The sequence below is a fragment of the Eublepharis macularius genome, chromosome 4 (genome assembly GCF_028583425.1).
Source record: "Eublepharis macularius isolate TG4126 chromosome 4, MPM_Emac_v1.0, whole genome shotgun sequence".
NCBI lineage: Eukaryota > Metazoa > Chordata > Lepidosauria > Squamata > Eublepharidae > Eublepharis > Eublepharis macularius.
The window spans coordinates 92,947,138-92,973,385 of NC_072793.1; the positions used below are offsets into that span (position 1 = coordinate 92,947,138).

The 26,248-nt window shown below is 43.6% G+C and overlaps 1 protein-coding gene across 3 annotated transcripts in view; it reads left to right on the plus strand.

Moving 5' to 3' along the window:
* The window catches only part of PDLIM7 (PDZ and LIM domain 7), a 64,141-nt gene that overhangs the window by 29,973 nt on the left and 7,920 nt on the right, over positions 1-26,248 (plus strand). Inside the window, exons 3-9 of one of the 3 annotated variants that reach the window (XM_054978631.1) lie at positions 11,646-11,797; positions 14,282-14,312; positions 16,149-16,159; positions 17,732-17,749; positions 20,378-20,511; positions 20,959-20,995; positions 25,753-25,811. In XM_054978631.1, the coding sequence (XP_054834606.1) occupies positions 11,646-11,797; positions 14,282-14,312; positions 16,149-16,159; positions 17,732-17,749; positions 20,378-20,511; positions 20,959-20,995; positions 25,753-25,811 (442 nt within the window). Of the gene's footprint in view, positions 1-11,645; positions 11,798-14,281; positions 14,313-15,916; positions 16,090-16,148; positions 16,160-17,731; positions 17,750-20,377; positions 20,512-20,958; positions 20,996-25,752; positions 25,812-26,248 lie in introns of all 3 variants that reach the window. The other 2 variants (XM_054978628.1, XM_054978630.1) reach the window with 2 other exon arrangements.

A 26,248-nucleotide genomic window follows, 5' to 3' on the forward strand; every position in this document is an offset into this window, starting at 1 on the left:
ACAAACTAACAAAAACTATATAGGCAGCTGCTGGCAAATACCTAAAAATCAGAGGAGGCCTAGATGATGTTCACAGTTGGGGGATCTTGTGGGCCTTATCTTCTCAATGCTGTGAATTCTAACTTTCCTTTCTCAGGCTAAATTCCAGTTGATGGGAGAAAAATGTGAAAAGAATACCAAACCACATACTAACCTCTCTGTTCCTTACCCCACTCCAGGTTTACAACCAGAACAAAGCTTTATGGCATGTATTCTACTGCTCAGCTCAGCAAAGTTTCAAGTCTTCTTTTATCCTGAGGAGCCTTTCTCCAAATTAAGTGGCTGCTCCTCCAGTGCAAGAGCCACTTAAGCATGGGGGAAAGGCTCTTTAGACTGGAGGAAATGCCTCTACCCTAAGGTAGATACATGCCAATATGTGTAACATGTTAACTGCAAGATACGTTTTTTCTGGTGGACTGAAAATGGGGCTCCAAGAGTTGGAATATGGTCTTTAAGGCTGGGTAAGAATTTGAGAAACCTTTTGTGCCGCTCCTGTGGTCCAGCTCTGGGTTAACAAGCCTATGCTACGAAGCCTGAACTCTAATTGGATGAATGTAGGTAGCCATTTATCAAGAGGTAACTTATTCTGGCAAGTTAGTTCACAATCATATGGCAAGCTAGTATTTGTTCATTCACTAAAGTTATGGGGGGGGGAGGATTTTCCATATTATTGTACTTGTTTAGAAATGTTGGGAAGCGGTAAAATTTTCTTAACTATGTGGGAGAAGGATAAGACCACTGGCTCCCATGTAATTGTATGTACACACTGCAATAAGTTACTAACTCATAAATAGTCATATATATTTGGCCTCTGTCTGCCTTAAAACTTGTATGAACCAATAGCCCTTTAAGAATGGAAGGCTAAATGATGCAAAATGTAGCATAAGGAAATGTGTCTGGTCACATGGAGCCTGCAGCTGATACTCACTTCTACAGATGACCAAGCAAGTGACCAGCTTCAAGTCAAAGATCTCGTCTAGATATGCTGCAGAACAAGGTGGTGGTATGGGCTGCACATCTTTAGACTGCACAGAATGAGGTGGTGGTTCACCTGTTTAATTCTTCCCATGTTCAAATTCCCTACAAACAAATATTTAACACATTGGTATGAATGGTTCTAGCCTAGCCCTCCCCATACTGTGCTAATGAGGGCTTCAGCTGGTATACCTTAAAGTGGTCCTGAAGGAGCCTATAGAAAAGCTCTTTGTATATGTATGATTCTGAAGTGAGATATTTGTAAAGCCTGGTCTTTCACTAACACTACTTTGCCTTGCTATGTGTCTGTGTCAGTCCCATGTTAACTGGTGTAACAGCATCATAACGTGAAAAAGTAAAGATGACTGAAAATTATGGGATCACATTATTTTCAAATGACTAGGGATGGATTTCCCATCTGCTTCCTATTGCCTTTTTTTAAAAGACAGGTAAACATACTCAGAATTATGGGCAAGCCTTATTTTACTTGGTATTTCGAAAGATATTGTCATCTGCCCAGAGAACTTTTCTTACTGCTTTGGCCTGTTCCATTTGCTGGAGCCAGATCTTCTGTACCTCCTAGTACAAAAAAGCCAAAAGCACAGCCCCACCCCTGTTTTTTTTGGTGTGGGGGGGTTATACACTGTCTTTGTTATCATCATATTAACAGTACTGTCACAACTTTGTTACTACTGAATCAGCATTTGACTCTGACTCCAAGCCTATGCTTCCTGGAGTATGGTACCTTGGCTGCTAGGGTAGCAAAGGAACACTGGTAGTGCTTGCTGCTCCGTTTTCACCGTCCTGTGTGCAAGGCTTTTGTCTGATTTCTGGTTGGTTGTTGCATCCCAGTAACCCTTTTGAGGACTTAAGTGGTGTGGGTGTCTGAACTCCTGTAGGCTCACAGCTTCTTTGTGCCAGTTTGTTTAAAAACGGGGTTTCTTGTGCCACTGTAATGCAGAACAGTGCAGTAGATGAAGTGGCTCATCATTTCTATATTTCGTTGTCAGAAGTCTGTGTAAGGTCTAACAAGGATCAACAGCTTGTGACCTTTTGGTCAACTCCAGCCTTTTGATACCTTTAACTCTAATTGTGAATCCAGAAGCAAAAAAGGGGGAGTTGCAGCTGTAGAAATCCAGCAGCAATGGACTACTAAAGTCTGTCTCCTTCACAACTTTCTCAAGCAGATCTGGCAAAACTAGGGCTTTACAGTAAACAGATGTGATAATTCTCTGTGCAGGAGCACTCGGAGGTATTGTTGGTGCCCGTATTCCAGACAGTGAACTCAGATTACCAGAAGAAGAATTTTCAATTAGCACTTTGTGTGTCATTATCTAGAACATTCTCTTGAATTCCTGGAGGAGGCTGTAGTAGGAGCTTTACACTTGCCTAGCCTTTTAGTTCTGCATGGTGGGTTCGAAGCAAATGTTGATGGCTTATAGTAGAGAAGACACTATTGGTACCTTACCTTGGCATATCAGAATTAATGGTTCATGGACTTTATCCACTTTGCATTTCCAGGCATCCTCTAGCTCATTCTGAACTTGTGATTTCTGCATAGCTCTCCTACATAGCAGAAAGATGTTGTATGAGTCATACATTGGCAAGCGGGTGAAATGTCTGGTGTATGTGTGATACAATAACGAAACAGAGGCTGCTGTTGCTTACCTGGGTTAGAAGAGTGGTTCTGCAATTCCTGTACCATTCAAGGCACTCGTTCTTTGATTTTATTTCCACATTGCTAGGAAGAGGGTATGCCATCAACCAGAGCTCTGATAACCGAAGTCATTTCCTTGCTCTGGTTCCTAGCTCTGCCTAGTATAGCCAAATGACCTACTTTATGTGCCTGTTGCCTGTGGCCTCACAGGTAGGGTATATTATTGGAAGATCCTTAGGGAAACCGTCAAGAGAGAGGGGGCATAGGAGGCACTCTGGTGCCTGCCCTTGCAGAAGGATGAAGTAGTGATGGAAATCAGCAGGTGGAGTGATTTATGTCCAGCTGGTTCAGCTGTCCCAAGACTGAGATCTGAAAACCAAGGAGAACTGCTGAGGTCAGGTGAGGAACAGGATAAAAATACACCCTTTGCTGTCAAAAAGGGAAGGGCCAAGGTGGGCCTTGTCCAAGGAAGCCCATTGGCCAGGTTGAAAGAGTGTACGTCATGCTGTGGCATGGCTGTACTTGGGGCGAACTTGCCAGGTGGCCTGTGAACTGGGTACAAAGCTGTCATTCATTGGTCTTTGAATGATCTAAGTTCTCCCTAGTTGCTGAATTGAATTTTTTTAGTTCTTCTGTTTTTCATTTTTTCAAAATAAAATGGGTTTGCTTAGCTGACATAATAAAAACTAGATCCCTGTCTCTTTTAAATAAATAGAAGGAGAGAACTGAACTTTTGGCAGGCCAAATTCTCCACCAGACATCAATTTATGTACTTCTGTGGCATGCTAGTAGAAGGTGCAGAGGACTGCATTGAAACTATCAAATAAGATTAGTTTTTTAAAAAACACTTAAAATAACTTGTGAATTGTTCCTGTTTAGAGTTAGTAACATTGCAGTAGTTGTATCATGACTTCTTCACAGAGGAAAAGTGGAGTGTGTTTGCAGAGTGCTGGCTCAGATTTCTGGCTGAGCTGCAGTAAGCAGGTGTGGGACTCCCTGGGTTTTGATGACATTTGTATTGGGAAGGTCATGGAAGGAATAATATGAAATGTGAGGTTGTTAAGAAAGGGAATGCTGGAGGGTGGAGAGTGAAGGAAGGAAGCCGCTTCCCTCCCTTGGTGAAAACCAGATCCTGTTTGATGTAGTTGGCTTCAGGACTGAAACTTACTACAGACAGGAAGTGGGGAAGTGCCTGTTCCCAGAAGGAACATTGACCTCCCTGATTTTCCTATATGGGAGATAGAGGGGCCCTCGGCAAAGTGGCATGGCTGGGAATATGCTATCACAGGGGCAAGAGATTGGAGCCCTGAACTTCCTGTGTAGCCTGGTTAAATGCTTGGCCCCAAGGGGCTGGTAGTTTTTAGTTTTGCTCAATGAGTAATGAGGAGGAAGGAAGTGGGGAAGAGAGAGCAGATCTAACTGTACCAGAAAATAAGGGTGTAGTCTGATCCTGGATTTGTTATGCTGCCCAACCTGGTGTGATGGGCTGTCAGGGAAACCCATTTCCTCTCCTGTAGTTCAGCCCTTGGAGTATATAAATTGTCTTATCCTCAGGCACATTGTTTGTGAGTCCATTTGCTGTTCTAGTATAGCAGCAATTCTCCTTCCTTATGGAACTATTTAGCTTGATCAGAAATCCTGTTTTCATCCTGAGCGAAGGAATGACTTTCCCGTTAATTTCTAGATTTACCCCCCCCCCCCCTTTCCTTGGCTTCCATTCTATGGCTGGAATCATCTGCCTCAAAGACCACAGGGGTGGGTTAGGGTGACACATTTGATTGGATGGCCACATTGTACCCAGTGGGCAGGATCTGTCAGGATTGCCTGATAATATGACTTGAATGCAGCCGTTTGTGTGTGTGTGTGCGCGTGTGTGTGTGCTAGATGGTGTCCATCAACTTCTGCCCTTGCTGACTCTGATTTGAAGGATCAAACCTCTGTTTTTCCAGGGCCTGTAATTCCACAAGTTTCAAATATTCCCCCCCCCTTTCAATGTGTAAATGTCTTTGACAGTCGATTTCTATAGAAAACAGTTGTGTGACATAGTAATCTTGGGATTACTATTGGCCATAGCAAGTTCCTCAGAAGTGATATGAAAGTGATATAAAATATGAAATACTCTTTCCTCCAGAGAAACTTACCCTGTATCATTGCCCCTTGTACTGCAGGAACTTATATCAGGATGCTCTTCTGTCTCCTTTTTCATAGCAATTACTGTGAGTTGACTATGAACTCTGTATGTCGCTAGGAATAATAGTTTACCCTGAAGGTTGCTGCTTCTGCTACAGAACAGAAAGCACTTTGACATAGCCTCTTTCTACTTTCTCCCTATGTTAAGCCTACGGTATGTATTTTTTCCAGCTCTACTAGAAGCATCCTACCTCAGCATTTCATCTGGTTTTCTTGTAGCATGTTATCGTGTGTGGTATAAAGCCTAGATTTTCCATCCCATGTCTGTGTCAAGAAAGTAAGGGTTGCTGCTGGGCTTTGCACAAAGATTTGGCAGCTTCTAAGTTTCTCTGTGATCTAATACCAGATGTTCAGTCCTTTTATGTTCATGCTGAGTTAGACTTGGAGAAATACTTGGGCGTCCTTCAAATGTCAGGAGCTCTTCATCCCTGAAGAGTAGGGATGGTACAAGACAGCTGTGTATCTATGCTTCTGTGCTCTTACCTTAGGTGCAGAATGTTTTGGCCTTCCTGACTTCTGGGGGAGGTGGGGAGGGATTAGCTGAGATGTAGAAAGAGGAAAGTGAGGGAAGGCGCCTGAAGGCCTGCTTCAGGTCTTGTGTTGCAAGTACCAGACATTAGTTTACAGTGAGGTAACTTCCTTCCCAAGCTGTCAGGCAAAAAAAGTGTTACAAGGAAAAGGGTTACTGAGGGGATATCCAGAAGAGTTGCCTTGAGACACTAGAGACCTGTTTCTTACTAATAACAAGCACTGGAGCTATGGGTGATTTAGAGAGAGCACACAAATTGGTTTGCTTGTTCTGGACTGTTGTGGATCTAGGTTTCTTTGTGCCTTGGGAAGGAGATGCATACCAAGCCTTTGTGTGAATCTCAGCATGTATATCTTTCCAGAGTTTTAAAACTTTTTTTACATGTCTACCACATATGAAAGAAGGAACCATCTACTTCCAGCATGATCCTACATATTTCTTGTCTGTTTTTTCAATATCTTTTGGCATAATATACCGTCTAAAAACAACTTATTTTTCTTAAGTGTTTGGCTTGCCATAAATTTTATGCCTTTAGTCCATACATTTTCCCATTGTTGAAATGTTATACTTTCTCCAAAATTCTGCATCCATTTTAACATACAAATTTTAATTTGTTCTGTTTCTGTATCATATTGAAGTAAAAGTTTGTAAATTTGACCAAAAATATGATTCTTTTTCGGCATTATTATCTTCTCAAAATCAGTAAGATCCCTCTATTGACCTCTGTGATCCTTAAGGGCTTCTTTTAATCTGGAGACTGCCTGAAAATATATCACCCATTGTATTTTCTTTCCCTCACAATTTTTTTGCCATCTTTCCTTGAGATTTTATCATATCTTGATAAGTTATAAAATCATTATCTTTGCTCTGATTCTTATCACAAAAGGCATCAATTGGTGAAAATATTGGTGATATCGAAGGGTTTACTCTCATTCTGACCGAATCCCAAATTTGAATCAGGCTATCTCTTATCACATGACCCTTTTGTTGTGTCTTTGCTCTTCTTTTCACCCAAAGGTGATTATGTAGCCCATCAGGCAAGTCAGCCACTTCTAATCGTATTAGTCTGTCCTTAGGGGTTTTAATCCAATCTGTAATCCAAACTAGACCAACTGCTTCATAATATAACGATATTTGGGACCGCCAATCCTCCTTCTTTCATTCTTCTTCAAAGGGGGCCTGTGGCAGAGTTGCAATCCACTTCCTCCCAGTCTCCCTTCCACTGGGAAATCCTTTCTGATGGCTCCTGTGTTGTTATAGGGGGCTTCTAGAAACCTCTCCCATTTCCCTGAGGTAGGGGCTCCCACTTGAAGTGAAGTATGACTCTCCTGCACGCCTTCTGGTCCTGCTAGCTGGGCTCACCTTTCTTTGGCAGGCTGCAGGCCTCCTGCCAGTTGAGATGCCTGACCAAGTTGATGCTGGGCCTGGGCTTGAAAAACAGATTGTTGCATGAGTCTACTTGTACTAGGCTGCCATAAATGGTTTTTAGAACACAGCCTTGCAGACTGGAGAAGACGCTCCCTGGTTCATCTCAATTCCAGTTACTTAATGTGAATTACTGTACATGGGAATTTTAACTTGGCCTTCTGTTGCCCTGTGCCTTGAGGTTTGAATGTTCTGTCCTGGATGGCTCTGAACACACCTCTGTGCTGGCTGACTGGTGCAATAGCACTTCTGTTTTGCTTTACCTCCAGGGTCAACAAAACAGGAAGACTCTCTGGGCTAATGCCTCACTGCCCCCAGGGTGAGGATTGCATTGCTGCTGATGAGCTAATGTCTCCGTCTGCTGACAGAGGGAGATGAATGAGATGGCTGGGAGAGGTGAGCCTGGAGAGAGGTGGGCTGGCTGCTGCCCCATCCCCTTTCCCAGCAGACAAAGACTTTTAGAAATTCCTGTGGCTTGGTAACTCTGACAGACGTGAGTATGACACATGGATTGTGTTAATGGGAAAGGCGTTGATTCACTCCAGGCTCCCCTTCTCCAGAGGCCAGTCTAGTAATGTCTGGTGAAATCCTCAGTATGCTGGAGCCAGTTGCCCACCCCCATCCATTCTAGTGCAGGGACAAGCACTCTGTGGGGAGGAGGGCAGTGGGTTCCCTGAAACTGCTTGCTTCTTCAAACTTCTGCATTCTTATCCTCTACTAAAAGAATAAGAAACTGAGATGGACTGTCAATACCATCTTGCTTTTCTGTGTTTTGCTTCTGATGAGCATGCAGTTGGCACTAAATTAAGGAGCTGGGGGGCATGGTGGTGCATTCTGCACTCTGTCTTTTTGATAATGCCTAGATTGGCTTACTTTTTGCCTCTCTTCTCCCTAGTAGTTTAATACTGCTGAAAGTAGATGGTTGGCCTGATGTCATTTCAGTGCTAAGTGGCTTCTGTAGAGACACAATAAAGTGCTGAGTGGCCATGGGCAGTTATGCCTACAAATCTTCCAAATGTATTCTTTTTATGGGTTTTCCTTTTAACAGTAACTATATTGTAATCTGATGAGCAACTGAGAAAATATTCTGAAAACTCCAGCTTTTAGTGGGATGCTGTCTACATATAGATAATACAGTAAGACATAGTTTGTGCAACAAACTCTGGTTAGTTTACCCAGTGTATGTATCAAAAACCTGGTTTGAGTATAAGCCCCCGTTTGTCTGCTTCTTTCTTCTGTTCTAGCTCCCAGCAGGAAGCACATCTTCCTATTATAGCAGTAACTAAACAGCAGTAAACATAAAAGCTACAAACTTGGCTTACCTTTATTTTTGAGCATTATGCTAGGTCTTCAGCAAATCTGTCTTGCGCCTACTAAAATCATGTAAAATTGCATTGTGTGCATTGACTAGAATTTTGGGTAATCCAAGTTAATGACATTTCTAATAAAATTAGACTGCAGCTGAGTTTATGAATAATTAGACTTCCCTCAAAGTCTCTGTTCTATACTGTATAAAGTAAACAAAAAGACTTTGGTCTTATCGGCCATCTCTGTATATTAAGGCTGTCAATGTTTGCCTATCATTTATAACTTTGCTGAGTGTTCCTGCATGTACCAGTCTTCAAGTTCAGTAGCCAAATGTTGTTTACATTAATGCAGTTCAGACTAACCAAGAGGGCTGACTTTCAGCCTTAATTCATCTTCTGAATGGTGAACTTTTAGGCTTTCTGCGTATTCAGCCTGTGAGGATTGGATCTGCTTTATTCATCAGTTCTGGCCCCATACTGCTTTGTTTCTTTAGTTGTACTCTTTGAGGGAGTTGAACTGAAGTGGTGTCTATTTTTTATTTCTGCATCAGAAAATTGCCCCAATTCTGCTTTTGGCTGTGAGGACTTGTCAGTTTCCTCAGTGCGTCCCCCAAAGACTGGTCAGCTTCCTCAGCCCCATTACCATTGTTCCTCAGGCCCCTTTATATTGTATTGTAACACTGAAGCCCAAAAATCTTATAGATAGATAGTAATAGACAGGCTAATAGATAGTAGTGTGTAAACCCTAACTTTCATCATCAGATGCATTATGGCCTCTGCAGACTTAACACTACTCAGGGTTGCGGGACCAGGCTCAGGTCTTAGGCTTGGATCCAACTGAGTGTTTCCATGGAAGGAAGGATTTCTGCCCCCAGAGCTCCACATTTTGGGCTGCAGCAAGAGCAGAGAGGTGAAATGTTTGATGGATCCAGGCCTTAGGACCATACCCTTCTATGTCCTTCCTTCCCTGCCGTTTCTATCTAGGTTTATATCTGACTGTTATTAATCCTATGTAAAACTGCTTGGGTATGTGTCTAAACACCCTTTCATAATTCTGATTATTTTTTCTGTTGCTCAGGGATGAATATATGATTCAGCCTCTCCATGCATTTAATCTGCATGAATTACAACAATTCTATAAAGTAGGTTAGCCTGAGAAGAAGCAAATGGCCCAAGAACAGACAGTGAGGTTTATGGTTGAGTGAAAATTAAACCTGCCTCTCCTTGGTTCTAATCTCTCACTCTAACCACTACACCAACACTGACTATCTAGAATCTTATACAGATCCCATGGTCCATTTCGGGTCCCTTAACCAAGGGCAGCATTTATGTCTGTGCTAAGCCTCTGTAATAGGCATTTACTGCGTATCAGTTATTGGGGTTGGGGAAAACGTGTTCCATTGCCAAGTGGGCTTTCTCAGAGATTGTGGGCTGTGCTGCAGGAGGTTTCAATCAGATAGTTTGCCAACTAGTGCTATAGCTTGGTAACATAAAGCTCTCCTCCTGATTATGTTTGCCACATTCATTTTTTTCCTGGCAAGGCACCTGCGCTCCTACTGGCTTGACAGACTAGGAGAGGTTTGCATGCTGAATTTTTATCACAGTGCTTCTCCTTGTCAGGCAGTTTTTCTGCCAGAAAAAAATAATTTAGCTCTTTTTCTGAATAAATAAATATGACTCTCTCTGGTACTTCCGGTTCTTCGTAGAGGCTTCCAAGCCTGAGAATAGGGAGGCCCTTTATTCCTCTCGGCCAAACTTAAAATGGTTTGCCATTGCTCCAAGCAAAATAGCCCTTAAGAGTCTTTAACCACACTTTTCTGAGATATTCCCAGTAGGTTTCACATTCTGTATACTATTGCTTTCTAAAGAGTATTTGTTTCCCATTCTTGAGAGCTTCCAGGAAGATTCAGAGTAGCAATGAAATGGATCCAATTAGGGAAAGCCAGGGAATGGACTGGTGCAAGAAAAGACTAGTAAATGTGTATAGCATATTGTGAGAGGGAGAAGGAGCACAGTAGGGTTAAGACAGAAAATTCAGTTGAGTGCTAATTTGGAGTAATTTATCTGATTTGAGAACCAGAACAGAAGTGGAAAGGAGAATTGCCACCTGCTGCTTAAAAGCCCAAAGATTGCACTTTGGGTCAGGAGCTAGCAACCACCGAGCTATGTTTAGGTAGGGCTGTCTGGTCTGTTGCATTCATCAGCAAGTCTAAACTATCCCATAGGCCTTGGGCTTTTCCAGAGCCCTTTTTATTACATACTGAATGTGCAGTTGTTTTTGCAGTGGATCCAAATATAGTGACCCAAATGCAAAGGAGGACAGGGTTGACCTGAATGGGAGGAGTCTTGGCAGATACAATTTATCACGCACAGGTGAGAACAGAGAATCTGTGCCTGCTTCCATGTAGCTATGAAAGTTCCAGGATCCCAGTTCACAATGAAGAGGGCTAAGAGACTTCTTTAAAAATGAAAGGTGGGAATTCAGAGGCTACTAGATCATGGCAATAGATCACTGTTGCACAATGATGTTATATCAGTTTAGCAATTGCTTGTTTTTTGGTGGTGCTGGGAGTAAATGGTAGTTGCTGGGGATGGGGTGACTGAGGCAAGGAAAATGGCACAGATGTGGGTAGGACCTTCAGAAATACACTCCGTCTTTGATTGTGGTCTGTCCAATTGTATCAAACCAGGATTGGGGAAGATTACATCAAAGCAGGGGAAACCCCAGAACATGGATGATGAGGGGATGACATTTTGTGTATGCTCCAAAAACGTCCACTTCAGTTTGGATGCTAAGCCAAAGCAAAATCTCCTTATGGAATGAACCTATAATGCAAAGAACAAAATCTGGATCTTGGAAAGGGCCCTGGAGTATTGTGACACTTGGCAAATACCAGACTATCCCAGTTTTGACAAGGGTGGCTGTATGTTGCAGGATAAAGTTAATCCACAATGTACTAAATGTAAGAGTTCCCAGTGTAAGAGTAGCCGAAAAGAATTGTGTGAAGAAAATGGCTGGACTCATGGAAGGGGTCCTCAGGCTTAACAGATGACTACTTGCTAATCAGACAGACCTGTGAGTGAAGTGTGAGGGGCCTTTTGGGGGCCCAGTATGCATCCCTTTGGTGTAGAGCAGCTTCTTAGAATGGCACTGAGCAGAGTAAAGCCAGTTCTTGTGCAGGGAAGAGAGGAATCTTATAATAACCCTGGGTGGTAGTTAAGCTGAGAGGTGGTGATTGGCCCAAGGCTGTATACTAAGCTTCAGGGGTTTGAGCAGGATTTGAACCAAGGTTTCCCGGATCCAGTCTTACCAATACACCACACCGCTTCTGAATACTGGTGCTGGAGTGCTACCATCTCTGGAGTCATCAGCAATGGCTATTTTATTGTTTCACTTTATTCAGCCACAAGGAATTAAGGTAGATGGAAATGGGTCTAATGCTGCTACGCCAGATCTTGCTGCTTAATATTGAGTTTCTTGCTGCCTGTATCATTCTTCTTCTTCTTTTTCCTTCTTTGGCAGCTTACTCCTGGGGGCAAGGCAGCACAGGCAGGTGTGGGAACAGGTGACTGGGTACTAAGCATCGACGGGGAGAACACCAGTGTCTTGACTCATATTGAAGCACAAAACAAGATCCGTGCCTGCGGGGATAAGCTTGCCCTCAGCCTGAGCAGGTAAGAGTCTCTGGGTGCTGCCAAGTGCAGAACATTTTTACTTGTTGAGGAGGCACCACAGATATAAGGAGCTTGTCTTATTGAGCCAATATGCAACTCTCACGCTTGCAGTCATTGGGGTGACTTTGGCAAGTACATTGGAAGGCTTAACACTTTTCAAATTGATACCCAATTGAAGGGTAACTGCCTGCATTCAGGCAGTAAGAGTATCTGCCTGACATCAATAGGACTAGTACCTGGTACTGATGCAGAATATTAGCATCGTTTTTTGTTTTAACCCAGAGGGCTTCTTAACCCACCACCATTCTTCATTAAGAATAAATTCTAGGAAGTACAGAACAAAGCATGAGGAAGCTTAGCAGGATTTGGATGAAAGCTTCTGAATGCTCAGGGCAGAACTCAAGAATATTCTTAGGTGAAATATTCATTGGGGAAAAGAGAATAAGAGACAAAATTAGGTTCATGTGAAAATAAAAATACTCGCAAGCTAACCAATTCGTTATCCTACCCTCCCCCCAGTGGAAATCATAGGCTAAATGACAGTCATATATTACCAGATTGTTTAGACCAGTAGTCTTCAGCCCCATAGGTTGGAACGATCAGGTGAAGCCCCATCAGCTGGATTGCTGATTGCGCGTCCCTCTAGAACTGCTTTTTGCTGTTTTTTTAAGCTGATGCACACACTACATGATAGTGTATGCATGTAGGGAGCAAGAGTACCATTGCTCCTGCTTCTGAATGCATGCATGCCAAGATGAGCAGCAAGACAGTATTTCAGCAGTAAGAGAGGATTCCTCCACAATGCTACCATCTCTGGATTGATCCTCACTATGGTCCTTGCATGTATAGCACGTGGTGTATTTTCTGTCTCCAGATACGTTGACGTGCTCCGCATGCCTCTGCTCTTGACACCACTGAGGTCATCGTTCTGGCTCCTTGTCTTCCTGTCAGATGGCTCTGATATCATGTGACTTCCTGTCATATGCTTGTAGCTCACTGGGTTCCATCTGGGTTGGACTTCGTATAGAAAGGTTAAAGACTTCTGGCTTAGACTATTTCAGGCAGTGTGATTCCTTTAAGAGCTGGGAATATGGGACAGCTGTCCTGTATTGCCAGCTTGGCCCAGGTAGTTGATACACCCTTCTGCAGAACAGGAGTACAAGATTAATAGTCTCATGATGCACAAATGCATGTGAGTTAGGGCCTAACAAAGAGTGTTCAAGTTAAACTGCCAGTTTCACCAAGAGTTCAAGTATGAGTTACATGAGCAAAGAGAAGGAGCTGCTCTTGGGCTATAGTCTTAAGGTGACTGGACTCTTTGTAGGAGAAAACTGAGGTGGAATTAAAATGGACAGATCAACTGAAAACAAGGTAGCTTAGTCTGGAATTTTTGTACCTCTCAGCACGTAGGAATGCAGCAGATAATACAGAAATTTCACAGCCAAAACTTTACACAATGAATAAAATATTTTTATATTTGTTTTAAAGCCTGATTTAAATGACACAAGGCAGAAAGTACCAGTGATACTTTGCATAGATTTAGTGAAGTTAGTTTCTTACTTAAACAGGACTTCCATGTGTGCAAAGTTGCTCTGTGTTCTTAGTTAACCTGTCAGAGATCCGTAGCTTGGGCAGGTGTTCTGCTGGCATGCTAACAAAACATGCATAGCTGCTTTGCAAATATAATATTTAATTTAACCTGAGTATCTGGGTCTGCAAAGATACAGTAAGTTCTTCTCTCTTGCAATTTAAATCAGGCCTTTTGTCTTCACGGCAAGGTTATGTAGGGTGAAACATAAGTCAGTCTGTGAAATACAGACTAGACAGTAAAAAGGGCAACATGAAATTAATCTGAATCAGATCGATCCAGATTCCCTCATTACCATGAAGAGCAGCCCATTGGGATACACGAAGGCTCTAAAGATCCACAAGCCTTATCCAGAAAGCACAGGGAACCTTGCCTTGTCTGATTTGGATTGATTTCATGTTGCTCCTTTTACTGTCTGGTCTGTATTTCCCAGACTGACTTATGGAGGAGTCCCTGTTGCTGACTTGGTTGTGAGAGGAAATATGAAGAAACCTGGGGATCTACCCAAGAATGACATGACTTGAGTAATAGAGTCCATGGAAGAAGTTGGCATGAGAAGTTTGGAAGTTTAATTCTACAGTGTTTCTGGGCTAGTTGGACAGGACAAATTCAGTCCTTGAAACTGCATGACTAAGCTTTTGTGTAAATTCATGAGAGCATGGGCACTCGTCATGACAGTCCTTCCAGAGGCACCTTCTGCTACCTTTCTAATGTCTCTTGGCATGGGACCAGGCTGCTTCCATGGGTTGCTGCTGCCTTGCTCCGGTATGTGAGTTGCCTCTCCCCTGTACAGATCTGTAAAAGGAAGAGTTCCGCTTGCAGAAATCCACCTGTGATTCTGTCCCAGGACAATCCCTGTCTTTCCCACTAACAACAGCTTTTCTTTTTTCTTGCAGAGTCCAAAACCTCCTAGGTAAACCTCAGAAGGTACGTTCTCCATTGCTGCTTGGGGGGAGGGACAGTTCTTGCTAACCTAAAAGGTTGGTGGTTATGCCACTTGATCTGGAGAGGTGTGGGGCAGATGGAAAGCAGGTTGATAGGCTGTCCTGATGTGTTGGGGGTCCTCCGAGTTAGGTTTAAGGATTTGATTACCATGTACTAAATGCAAGATGCAACTTAACATTTAATGTGTGGCTGCATTCACCCTCAAAATGGTGTGTGTGGGGGGGCGGGGTAAGGGCTCCCGAGTGTACACAGAAGCAGAACTGGCTTTGTTGGTCCCTGCTGTCCACCAAGCACACTTTTCCAGATTTAAAAGGGTCATGGCGGGAGGGGGCTGTTTCTCTTACTGCTTGTACCCTGTATCTGCTCAAAGATATTGTACTAGGTGGAGAGAGAACTTAATGTTAAAAACAAGATGATAGAAAAGACTCAGCTTGTGCTAAGCTGTATCTCACTTTTTTGAGGGAATATTAAATACCAGTTATAGCTTCATAGGCAGGGGAGAAAACTCTTAGTGAGCACATCTGCCTTTGGTTCAAATGATGCCTGCTTCTCAGCGTAAGGCAAAAACTCCAACTTGGTTAAACATTCCTTCAGAGAATTGAGATGAATCCTGAAATGCTTTTCAGTTTCTTGAGCAATAAATTTTCAAGGTACCCATTGCTACTTTTCCTCCTCCACCTTGTTTTGATGACATCTCCCTCTTTGAGCAAGCCTTCTTCCCAGAGTAAAGTAAGCTTCTTACCTGGGTCACTTGGTGTAGTTTCTCTGATTATAGACTAGAGCTAAAGGAGGCATTGATGATGCCCTTTTCATGCCCCCAAATTTCTAGTAGCTTATTTCTTGCCATTAGCCTCTCCTCAGGACTTGGATTAAATGTTTGTCAGTAATACGATGTACGATTGTCAGAGGCAAGGCAGGGATCCTGGAATCGCCTGCCTTTATTGAGGTAGAGCAGCAAATCCACCTTGTTGCCTTATCATTCCTTTTATCAGTATAGTCTCTGGTCTTTAAATTCTTACCCTGGTTTTAAGGTAGTAATAAAGCCCTGAAGATGGTCAGAATGTGCGTAGCAAACAGGTTTTTCAAGATTGTTGCAGAGCGGTCTTTTAGCTCCACTGTTTTACTCTCTACTTGAGAGTGTCCCTGCTAAGTTTTCGGTGTGGTTGGTGGAGGGATAAGAGCTAGCTGGGTAGAATGGCAGGTGGAGAAATGGATATGCATGGTTTGATTTTGCTATTTAATGTCACAGCATATGTACAGGCAAACTGCCTAGTTCTCTCCCACCCAACAATCTCTAAGGCTGTTCAAGAGTGTTCAGTTCTGCTTGTGAATGGTGGGTGGGCAATTCTTGTTTTATGTAGATTACGTAAGCATTGAGCACATATATGGCATTGGTATCTGTTTTGGCTGCAGCCAGCCCACAGTGCTGATTTGCCCAGAAACTAGTTTGTGGCCTGAATGCAGCCTGGCTTCCATCTTAGCCACTGTGGCCTCTGGCACTGCCTGGCAATTGGGTATTCTTGCATGCAGCTGACTGCATCAGCTTGGGTGTTGTGTGTGTGTGTGTTTTTTTGTCTTCTGCTCAGGATTCACTCTCTTCCTCTGAGCCCCCGAAATATAACTTTGCTCCCAGCACTGCCCTCAACAAAACAGCCCGGCCTTTTGGGGCTACTTCTGTTTCAAACTCCCCACCTGGGCTGGTGACGAAACCTGTGCCATACACTCCCCCAGCATCCATCTGCACCGCACAGCACAATGGGTATGTTGCTGTGCATTAGTTACCCTGGATAATGGCTTTTGAGGTGGGATGTGGGTGAGGTAAAGTCACTGTAGAGCTCTGGCACTGTATCCTGTCTACACAACCTTCTATCTCCCCACATGCTGCATGCATGACTTTAAGGGTGGGCAGTGGGTGGGTGTTAGTGGCATCCCCTTATCTGTGAATCTGAGGTGGAACAGCTGATGTTGCAGTGACCTCTGGTGGCTGGAGCTAACATTGCATTGTCTAAATTCAACTGTCCTACTGTAGAATTTTCAGTCTAATATGTTTCAGGTGGGTAGCCGCATTGGTCTGTAGTAGAAGAGCAAGATTCAGGTCCAGTAGCATCTTAAATACCAACTAGATATCCAGGGTATGAGCTTTTGAGAGTCAGAGCTCCCTTAGTCGGATATGAAATCAAGACTGTTAGTAGCTTGGCTTCAGTCATGCCCCTACCCCTTTAGTCTCCTTTTGTGTCTTCTGGATAAAATCCTAGGCAACTGTCAAGAGCATCGTGCTAAGTTCCAGGAGTCTTGTCCTGTACTACTTTGCCCACTAATGTGAAGAAATTGCTAGAACTCTTTGATCTAAGTGGTAGTACCTTAACAAAGTGGGTTTGCAACTGTGTAGATTGCTTGCACAGGACGTATGTGGTTGACTTGCTCAGAAAGCATGAATGTGGTGCTTTATGGATCCACCTGTGATATTCTGCACTCTCCACTCTTCACCTATTTTCAATAGGCTAGTCAATAAAACGTCTGTTTCAAAATTGTTCTAAAGCTTCTGTGGATTTGTTGTTGGATCCACGGTCCCAAGACCATTATGCACAGAGCAAACTACTCCTTTTGGTCATTTGTTGCATTTATATACCACCCTTCATCTAAAGAGTGTTGGGTGGCATGTCTACATGGAATTCTTTTTCTCGTTACAATCCTGTGAATTAGGGTAGGCTGAAAGAGTAGCTGGTTCATTGAGCTTCATTGCCCGAGTGGGAATTGGATAACCCCCAATGCTGCTGCCTTTAATCGTCTGCTTCCTGCAGGCATGTAGATGGAGGAGCCCTCCTGGGAAAGGCTTTGACAGGCAATCTGTAGAAGCTGCTCTCGCTTATTTCTGTGCAAAATGGTATGGAGTGGCACTGTGAATGTGTGTAGAGAGTGGGACAACCTGTAAACAAAGGCAAATACAGCCCCTTTGGTTTTCAAGCACAGGGCCATGCTGCATATTGCATAATATACACTGTTGGTGACCTTATGCCTTATGAAATTGGGGTGCATTGTAGGTGCACTGAAATAGAACAAGGCTGTTCTAATTTTGTTCCACAATATTTGTGTATCAAAGATGAGCTACAAAAAGTGCTTGTAATTCGCATCTCTGGCCAGCTGCTTCTGGCAATATGCACTTTTCACGTTTGACTATGTGTAAGTTACTGCCCCACCTCTTTAGGCTAGAGAAGTTGCTGAATATGCTGCTACTTTTTTGAGATTACTATTTATAGTTTAGTGCCCTGAGGGTGCCCTGGTAGATTTTTAAACTTACATATGCTCTAGATGTGCTCCAATGCAGCTCTAACCCCTGGTATACACTAGGTCCCCTCCATGGAGATAGATCAAGATGGGTAGCTATGATAGTCTGTTTGTAGCAGTAGAAAAGAGCAAGAGTGCAGTAGTACCTATAAGACTAACAAAATTTGTGGTAGGGTATGAGCTTTCAGATACTTGAAGAAGTGAGCTGTGACTTACGAAAGCTCATACCCTACCACAAATTTTGTTAGTGTTATAGGTGCTACTGGATTCTTGCTCTTTTCTACTACTAGGTCCCCTGTCACTCAGTTGCTGAAAATTGAGTCAACATAGTGGATGTCATCTGCATGTTGGCAGGAGTGATGATGGGACTTAGTTCTGTACCACTTCATTCCAGTTTCTAAAGGGACCATGTTTTGTATTGTGAATAATAGTGAAACAAGAGAAGGAAAAGCCCAGTGTGAGCATGTTAGCTGTCTTTGCAGATCTCCCAGCAAAATGCAGGCTTCCATCACCTTCTTCTCATCAGAATACTCTGAGTGTGTGCATATGTATCTAACCCTGGTACTGGTTTGGAAGCATGGGTGGCATGGTAGGAAATTTAGTTGTGCAAGTAGTTTTCTTCTTCAACAGGCTATGGAAGCATTTTATCATTGTCTGATGGCTCTAACCTGTCCTTGATTTTCCTGTCTGTCTTTTCTTCCTTTTCTTTCTTTCCTGCAGGTGCAGAACCCTGAAAAGTCAGTAAGCTTTTTGACTCTTCTTTAACTTTCATATCTGCCATAACTTCATGTAACCTAAACCTAGTTCTCTGTCATTTCTAGTTCGTTGTCATGATTTCACACTCTCTGTCTTGGCATACCAAAAGGAAGTGTGGTTGGGAAGCGGGTGTCCCCAAAATAAATGTGGCTTGAGGCATGTGTTTGGCCCGGTGTTTGGGAGGAGGGAGAGGTCAGACAACTTCAAGGCCCAGGATGGATATGGAGGTGGATGTCTGGTCTCCTGTAGGACAAAGTTTGTGTCTTTTTGACTAGGACTTTCTAGATTATGCTGGAATGAATGAGCCACAGTATTTGGCATTTTCTGAAGTGATGAGGCATGCTTGGAGATGGAGCCAGGTGAATCATAGTTGCAGCCCTGAATTTAAAAGTTGCAGTTCTCTTTTGAGAACTCTTTTTCTGGACAACTACAAAGGGCCAAGAATGGCCTACAAATCAGTCTACAAAGTAAAAACATAATAGTAATATTATTAATCCATTACACTTTTTCACCTACAACACTTCCTCCTCTATTATCAGTCAGCTTGTGGTCTCATTAATATCTTAGTGGGCTTTTGTTATTTTTTTCTTCTATCAACTTTTCCACAATAAAAACAAAAAATAAATTTAAAAAGAACTCTTTCTGGTACCTCCACACAACAGGGACAGTCATTGAGCCACTCTGGAGATTACATGTTTACCTGACCAGATAAGTGGGGGGGAGAGGTGCCAAACTTGCAGTGTGTTTTGTCTTCTCCACTGCACAGTTAAGCAGCTGGGGCTTCCAGTCACATTGTCTGTTGGGTAGAGGCATGAATCTTTATTCTGCTTTACTGTACTCGGGGTGGTATTTCTTACCTACCTCCTCTCTTTCTCTTAACACTTTTGACCTCAGAGTTAATGCTCAACCTCCTGAGGTGAAGGCTCCACCCCAAATCAATCCTGTGCCTGATTATGGTGACTACTACCTGGAGGACAAGTAAGATTTTGAAGAGGATGGTGGCAGCTTCTTGGGATATTTTGTTGTGTTTCTTGTATGCTGTGTTTCTTCTCTTGAGTGTGAATATCTCCTATGAGATTGCTGTGCTACTATGAAAGCAAAGAAGGAGCAGTCTCTAGTGCAGCAGCAGCTAGAATTCAGACTTTTAGGTTAGGTGTCTGAAAGCCTTCATGTGTGAGAATGTGTTAAAAATTAAAGAATATATGATACTAGTTTTATAAGATCATTGGTCCATTTAGCTCTGGTTATGTCTGCTCTAAGTATAACAGTTGCTGTTAGCAATGATAGCTCAGTAGAACGAGCATGTTCAGAAGCAATGTACCAGATGCTCAGGACCAATGGGCGTTGCTTCATGCCCTTCTTTGAGCCTTACAGAGACACATGTTAGAAAGGAATGTTGCAATTATGTGGACCCTGTTGTCTGATCCAGCCAGGAACATTCCTATATTCTTACTTTTGAATAGCTCTCTAAGGTGTGGCATAGTTCTTTCCCAGTCTTTCTTACAAAGCCAGAGTCTGAATCTTCTGTGTATATCAGAATTGTGCTCTAGAGATAGAAGCAGCCTATGTTTGTGTTCAGGATTCTGGAAAGTTCCTTATGACCCTAGTTTGGCATGTGTATATGGCTTCTCTCTCATTTGCAAAACAGGTGCCCTTTTACACAGTGTCTTTGGCTAAGTACAATTAATCAGCCTAGACAAGAAGGTAATGGAGAAGGACTTCAGAGTCTCTTCGCTGCTACTGCAAGGCAGTTGCTTGATTGTGGTTATTTAGTCTGACCTTCAGAATTATAAAACCAAGGCTGCATCCCAGTTGTGGCTAACATACAGGTTCTTACATCTTGGGCTCTTTGCATGGTGAAAGTGTGTGTGTGTGTGTGTGTGTGTGTGTGTGTGTGTGTGTGTGTGTGTGTGTGTGTGTGTGTGTGTGCCTGGCAGCTGCCCATTCTAGTGCAGCCCTGGCTGAGTGCCCTTGTCTGATCGTAGGCACTCTCTGCGGCTGGTGAGCCTGCCGGCCTTCCTCCCCAATGACTCCAGCAAAAAGAGACTTATTGAGGACACGGAAGACTGGCGACCGCGAACTGGCACCACCCAGTCCCGTTCTTTCCGCATTTTGGCCCATCTCACAGGCACAGAATTCAGTAAGTGCCTTCTGCATTGGGACCACTTTGAGCACAGTCCGCTCACGTGTCCTGTCTGTGGCTGGCTCAGCCTGAGAAGCAGCAAGCGTTCGACACCGACTGCTTCAGGGAGGTGTTACTGTGGAGCCTGGGATTGTTGGGCCAGAGCAGCTCTTCCTCCGAGAGCACTCTAGTCTAATTGGTGCCAGTCAGCTTCTGAGGGCTCTGCAGTAGGATTGCCCTGCTGCCAGGGCCAGGAGCACTCTCCCCCAGGACACTCCGGTGGCCTCATTCAGTCTGTGTGTGCGTGTACGCACAGTCCTGCCTCCCTGTAGACATTTCACATGTCCAGGGCCTGTGCCCTCTAGGGGGTGTGCTGATTTTCTGCATTGGGTTTTCTTTCTGTTTCTCTACTGAGAAATCTGGTTCAGATCATGATCTTCTCTTCTTTCCTTTTGCTGTTGCCAGTGCAAGACCCGGATGATGAGCATGTTAGGAAAGCCAGGTAAGATGGGTCTGTGCAGGGCTAGGAGAGTGTGAGAATTTTTGCCCCTGCACATGGTAGCATTTCCTCCCTAGAAGTGCTAGAGGAAATTAAGGCAGCACTGCTTCTCAGTGGTTGTGGATGGCCTTTCCAGGATAATTGCACCACTCAGCACTTCCTACGGGGAGGGGGTGGAAACATTCTTCCTGGTGTGTCTGGATTTCTCATGTGTGACTGTTCCAGTAGCTTGAAAGTATAAACGTTGCATTTCTGTTTCTCTTCCCTCCCTCCTGTCGCTTGTCTGTTCTTTCTGCCCTCCTCCTTTCATTTTTTCAGAGAAAAGTTTGTCTCGGAGCTTCAGAGCCCCCGTTACACTCGCCTACGTGACTGGCACCACCATCGATCAGCTACCTCTCTGAATGTGCTCTCCTAGGCAGGATAGGATCCTGTCTTGCTCTTCCAACTCTGCCCCTCTCTATTGCTTGGCTATTTTGTGGGGAGGGCACACTTCTGCCTGTCTCCTTCTAATGGTTGAATGAAACTTAAAAATTAGACATTTACAGCAGCTCCTGAAAAGTAGTGTTTGATCTGTGCTGGGGAGGGATGAGAGGGAACTGGAAATAGGCAAGAGGCGCCTGCTGAATAGCCTGTAACTCTCTGCTTCATGTAACAACACATCCAGTAATGATGAGTACAGAAATGAGTAGCATGCCCCAGGCCTACCCAGGGTGGGAGAGTTGACTGTCCCCAACTCTAAAGATGTTCTGGCAGTAGGAAGCTGTTTCTCCTCGTCTGAATAAAGAAAACTGGCTCTGAAATGGCTGGAGAGATCTTTGCCCACTGATTGTCACTTGCATGTGGAATTGGTGGAAACCACCCATACAAGATTGCATTACTTGGAAGAGGCCCTTGGATTGGTGGGACTTGCCTTGTTTCATAAGCTGTCATTGAGCATTTATGGAAAGGAGTGGCTTTTCCAACCACATGTTTATTTGGAAGGACTCCTTGTTCTGCATAGAGAGAGAGAGAGTTATCTCCTTTTTTATATGCTGTCCTCAGCACTCTTGTTTACTCATTTTCCCTTTGCAGCAGGTAAATGAGATGAATAAAATCATTCTCCTGCCTGTCTTGTCCTCCTCTTTGTGAGCAACTGTTTAGTGCAAATAACATATTCTCTTGTCTTCCTTTCTACCTGTTCAAAGTTTGTCCACTGTTGTCTTGATTTCAGTGGCTGTAAGTTGTTTCCAGCCCATCCAGCCCCAACTTTGAGGCAAGGGAGAGATTCTTGTTTTAGAGAGGTGGATAGTTCTACACATTCTCATGACAGATCTTGCCACCTGTACTGCTGTAATTAAATGATAGAGTGATCCTTCCTCCTCCTGAGAAGGCCATAGCTCTCTTTCTTTGATGAGAATTAGGGATTTTTTATTCTTACACTTGGGTGACTTCAGCATGCCTCAGCTTAACAAAAGGCTTCCTCACTTGATTAACTCTGATAGGATGTTTGCATTGGGGTTAGAGCAGACCCTGGAGAAATATCATCATCATTTCTCTTTATAGCTGCCCATTTCTGTGCCTAGTATGTCCTGCTGCCCTGGGGATAGAAAGTCACATGCCCCTTTCTTTAGAGAGAATGATATCAATGTTTTGACTATCAGCATAACATAATATTCAGCTGCTATTTGTACAGTGCTGTAATCCACCCACCCTGCAGCTGCCTAAGACCCAATGTACCCAGCCAATATTTTGCAGTTTGGATGGAGATTGGATTACTACCTTACTATTTTGTAGTATAATAAATGTTCCTATTCTTTTAAGTGGCTTGTGTCTTCATTGTTGCATATGCTCAAGTTGGTTGGGGGAGGCAGTAGCAGAATATTTTATCAGTTTGGCCTGAGACACCTGAGCACAGCTGCTATCTCATCCACTTTGACTTCTGTGTGCTATTGTGGCATCCTGGGTTTATTCTGGGAGTAAGAGCCTATTTCTAGCACCGAATCCCTTTCTCTTTTCTCAGTACCTTAATTCCCAGAGGATCCTGATATTCTCAGTCTAAGCCCACAACGTGTGGTGGATAAGGATCAAGATGGTGTGGGATGAGCTTTCAACATATTGCCCTCTGATGTCAGTTTGAGTTTTGCCAAACTCTTTTTTTTATTAGTTTGATTGGGGGTGAGAGACGTGCAGAGTGGAGTTTTTGCAAACTTCATAAAGTCCATAATAAATTTTCTGCCTCGTGACCTCTATATGCTATCTTTTTCATTGTGTCTGAGATAACTGTTTTGGTACTGCAGTTGCTGAGCCGCACCGTTCCTGATTGCAGATGAGGAACTGCATAGTTAACTATTCCCATACAACAACAAAAACTGTTTCAGATAAGAGGCAATATTTTTGCTGCCTTTGGAAGAGAGGACAAAAAGAAAAATATATCAGAGAAAGTCTTCAGACGTTTTTGAGCCTACAGTTCAGCAAAGGATTGGGTAGGCCTCTTAGATGAATACTTTGAAGGAAGCACTTAGTAGAACCAGGGAGTGGGAGGCTCAGGCAGATGTAGGGTTGTGTAGGGTTCGTCCAAATAAAGGGTGGTATTGGTGTGTTTCATGCAGAATTGCTTTTTTAAAAAAAAACTATCTTGTGTGAGATTTATGCCACAGATGAACACAAAGCCTTTTCAGTGTAAGCGGCTGTGGACAACTAGTACTGTGTTGTGTCCAACTGCTGAACAGATGTATGGATAGGCAATTTAAGTAACTACTTGACCTCAAGTGCCTGGTTAAGGATGTTTCCTTTCAACTTGAAGAGCCTGATAATATCCTACACCTGGCTTATCTTTCATGGCACCTAACAGAATTCTAAGCGTCTCATGCAGGCCTGAACTGCTACTTGGCATACAGCAAATGAGAGAGATCCAAGAGACATTAGATAACCCTCCATGTTAATATTGTCATCACAGTGCCTTTGTTCTAGTGACACTTGCTTGATGACATGTGACTTAGGAACTGCCCCTTCCTTCAACAAAATTGTATTTATTTACTCTTTTGTGGCCCATCTTTCTCATTGGCAGATTACAGACTTAGAAAACCATGTAATAAAATCCAGTAAAATACATACAACAGAAAGAGCAATATGCCCTCCTAAACCATTCTGTTTTACACATTCTGTACAATGGTAGAGGTGTGGGAGCCTTACTGACCACCTCAGGCAAGCCATTCTATCAGGTGGGAGTTACAGCAGAGAATGCATAGTGTCGACAGCTGTTGATCTTATCTCTTTGTAGGGTGTCACCTTCAGAAGGCTTTGCTCAGATAAGTGAAACTCTCTCAGTAGAACACATAAATAGAGGTGGTCCTGCAGATATGTGGGTCCAAGGTCATGAAGGACTTCATAGATAATAACCTGGGAAACTAACGAGTAACCTTAAATTGAACCTGGAAACTAATTATATCCTCCCATCTATACCATACTCCCCCCCCTTTACCTTCCACGCTGGTCCCACCTCTGCACCCTCTTTCCTGTGTTTGCTACTCACGGCTAGCCCCATCCTTGGCACTCTGCCAGCTTAGCCGCCCCTCCCCCCCTATTCTGACCACCACCCTGCTGAAGGAGAACACACTTGTTTCTGCCTGTGTGGGCAAAATCAGGTTTCTGATTTTTCTGCAAACCTTGGGAGTCCCCCAAGTTTGCAGGAAAATGGTTGAAGTCTATACATGGCCTAATCTATGGAGTTAAGTATCTGCATATGAGGCCACACTTGACCATTAGAATATATGATAATATGCATATTTTGCCTGACTCTTGATAGTAAATGACCTGCAGCTGGAATTTCTGAGTTACCTTCAAGGGCATTCATATGTTGAGTACATTACAGTAGTTTGGTCTTGAGATTGATCCACATGGCCAGATTGGCTCAGTCAAAGTAGGGAGCCATCCTCTGGTCCACATAAAAACAGGAGAGCATTTTTACAGCCCAGTTAACTTCTCCAGCAACAATGCTGTGTCCCATAGAAGCCCTAGCTTCTTAACTGAGGCAGTAAAGGTCATCTGAACCCTGTCAAATGTGGAGAAGTACAATGCCCTCCAAGACCTCAGCCTTCCTGACCAGCATCACCTCCATTTTGTCAGGATTCTGTTTCAGCTTCTTAACTCTTAGCCATTTAATCCCAGCAATCAAGCAGCAGCCTTTCGTATCCCCAACTAAGCTTGCTCCAAGTTTTACCTGCTTCTGGCTCAGACCCTGGCTGTACAAGAGGAATTAAGCATAGAGTTTTGGTGTTCCTGTGCAAAGCTTGTTCTTCTGTCCTCCTCTTTGGGGTGAACAAATTGGATGGGCCAAGGAATGTTGTTTGAGTCTTCAGTGCTGGGAAAGGAGTGAGAGGATTTTTCCCTTTTAGGCTTTGTTACACTTGGACCTTCCTAATAAGGGAAGGGAGAAGGGGAAATTAACACTTCTTCAGTGCGTTAATGTCCTCAGTAGGTTGTGTTCTTATATTCTCAGCCAGGCTTTGTCTTTCAAATCTGGGTGTAAGGGCCCTAATTCTAACACTAATAACCCTGGATAGCCAAACCAGCCAATAGGGGTCACTGCTGCACAGCAGGTAAGGGAATGTTTTTGCTCCCCAACTATTGCAATGGTGATCAGTTCTGCCTCTCCCAGCTTCCTTCCTGCTTTGGGCCATTTTGAGGTTCGGGGGCACAGTGAGGTCTGGTATCTCCCTGTCTGCACAAGGTGCTTGGGTGAAGGGGCACAGTTTTTTTGGAACTAATTGGTTGTTCTGTAGCCAGGTCTCCATACCAGATCTGTCTTCTGCGCCAACCTTGAAAGTGGAGCCTGGATACGGTAAGCTGAGAGTGCTGCACTGGGGGCTGAAGACAGTGGGGACCCTGAGCGGGGTGCTTGCTGGGTAAAGTCTCAGGGTTAGAACATAAGAAGATCCCTGCTGGATCAGACAAGGGATCCATCTAGTTCTCATCCTACTGTGCACAAGGAGCAACCAGTTGCCATGGAGGGCCTCAGAAGACAATACAAGCCTGATGTTGCCTTCTAGCATTGATATTCACCACCTTACTGCCTCTGAATATGGAAGCTCCCTTTAGTCGCCATGGCTAGTAGCTATTTAGGGACCTATGCTCTGTGAATCTGCCTAATCACCTTTTAAAGCCAAGAAACTGGTATCTGCCTTGCTTCTTAGAGTAGCCTTTTACAGTTTTAGCTTGTCTTCTATACAAAGCCACTGGCAAACCTTTTCAGTCTTTAAAACTTAATATTTATGTAAA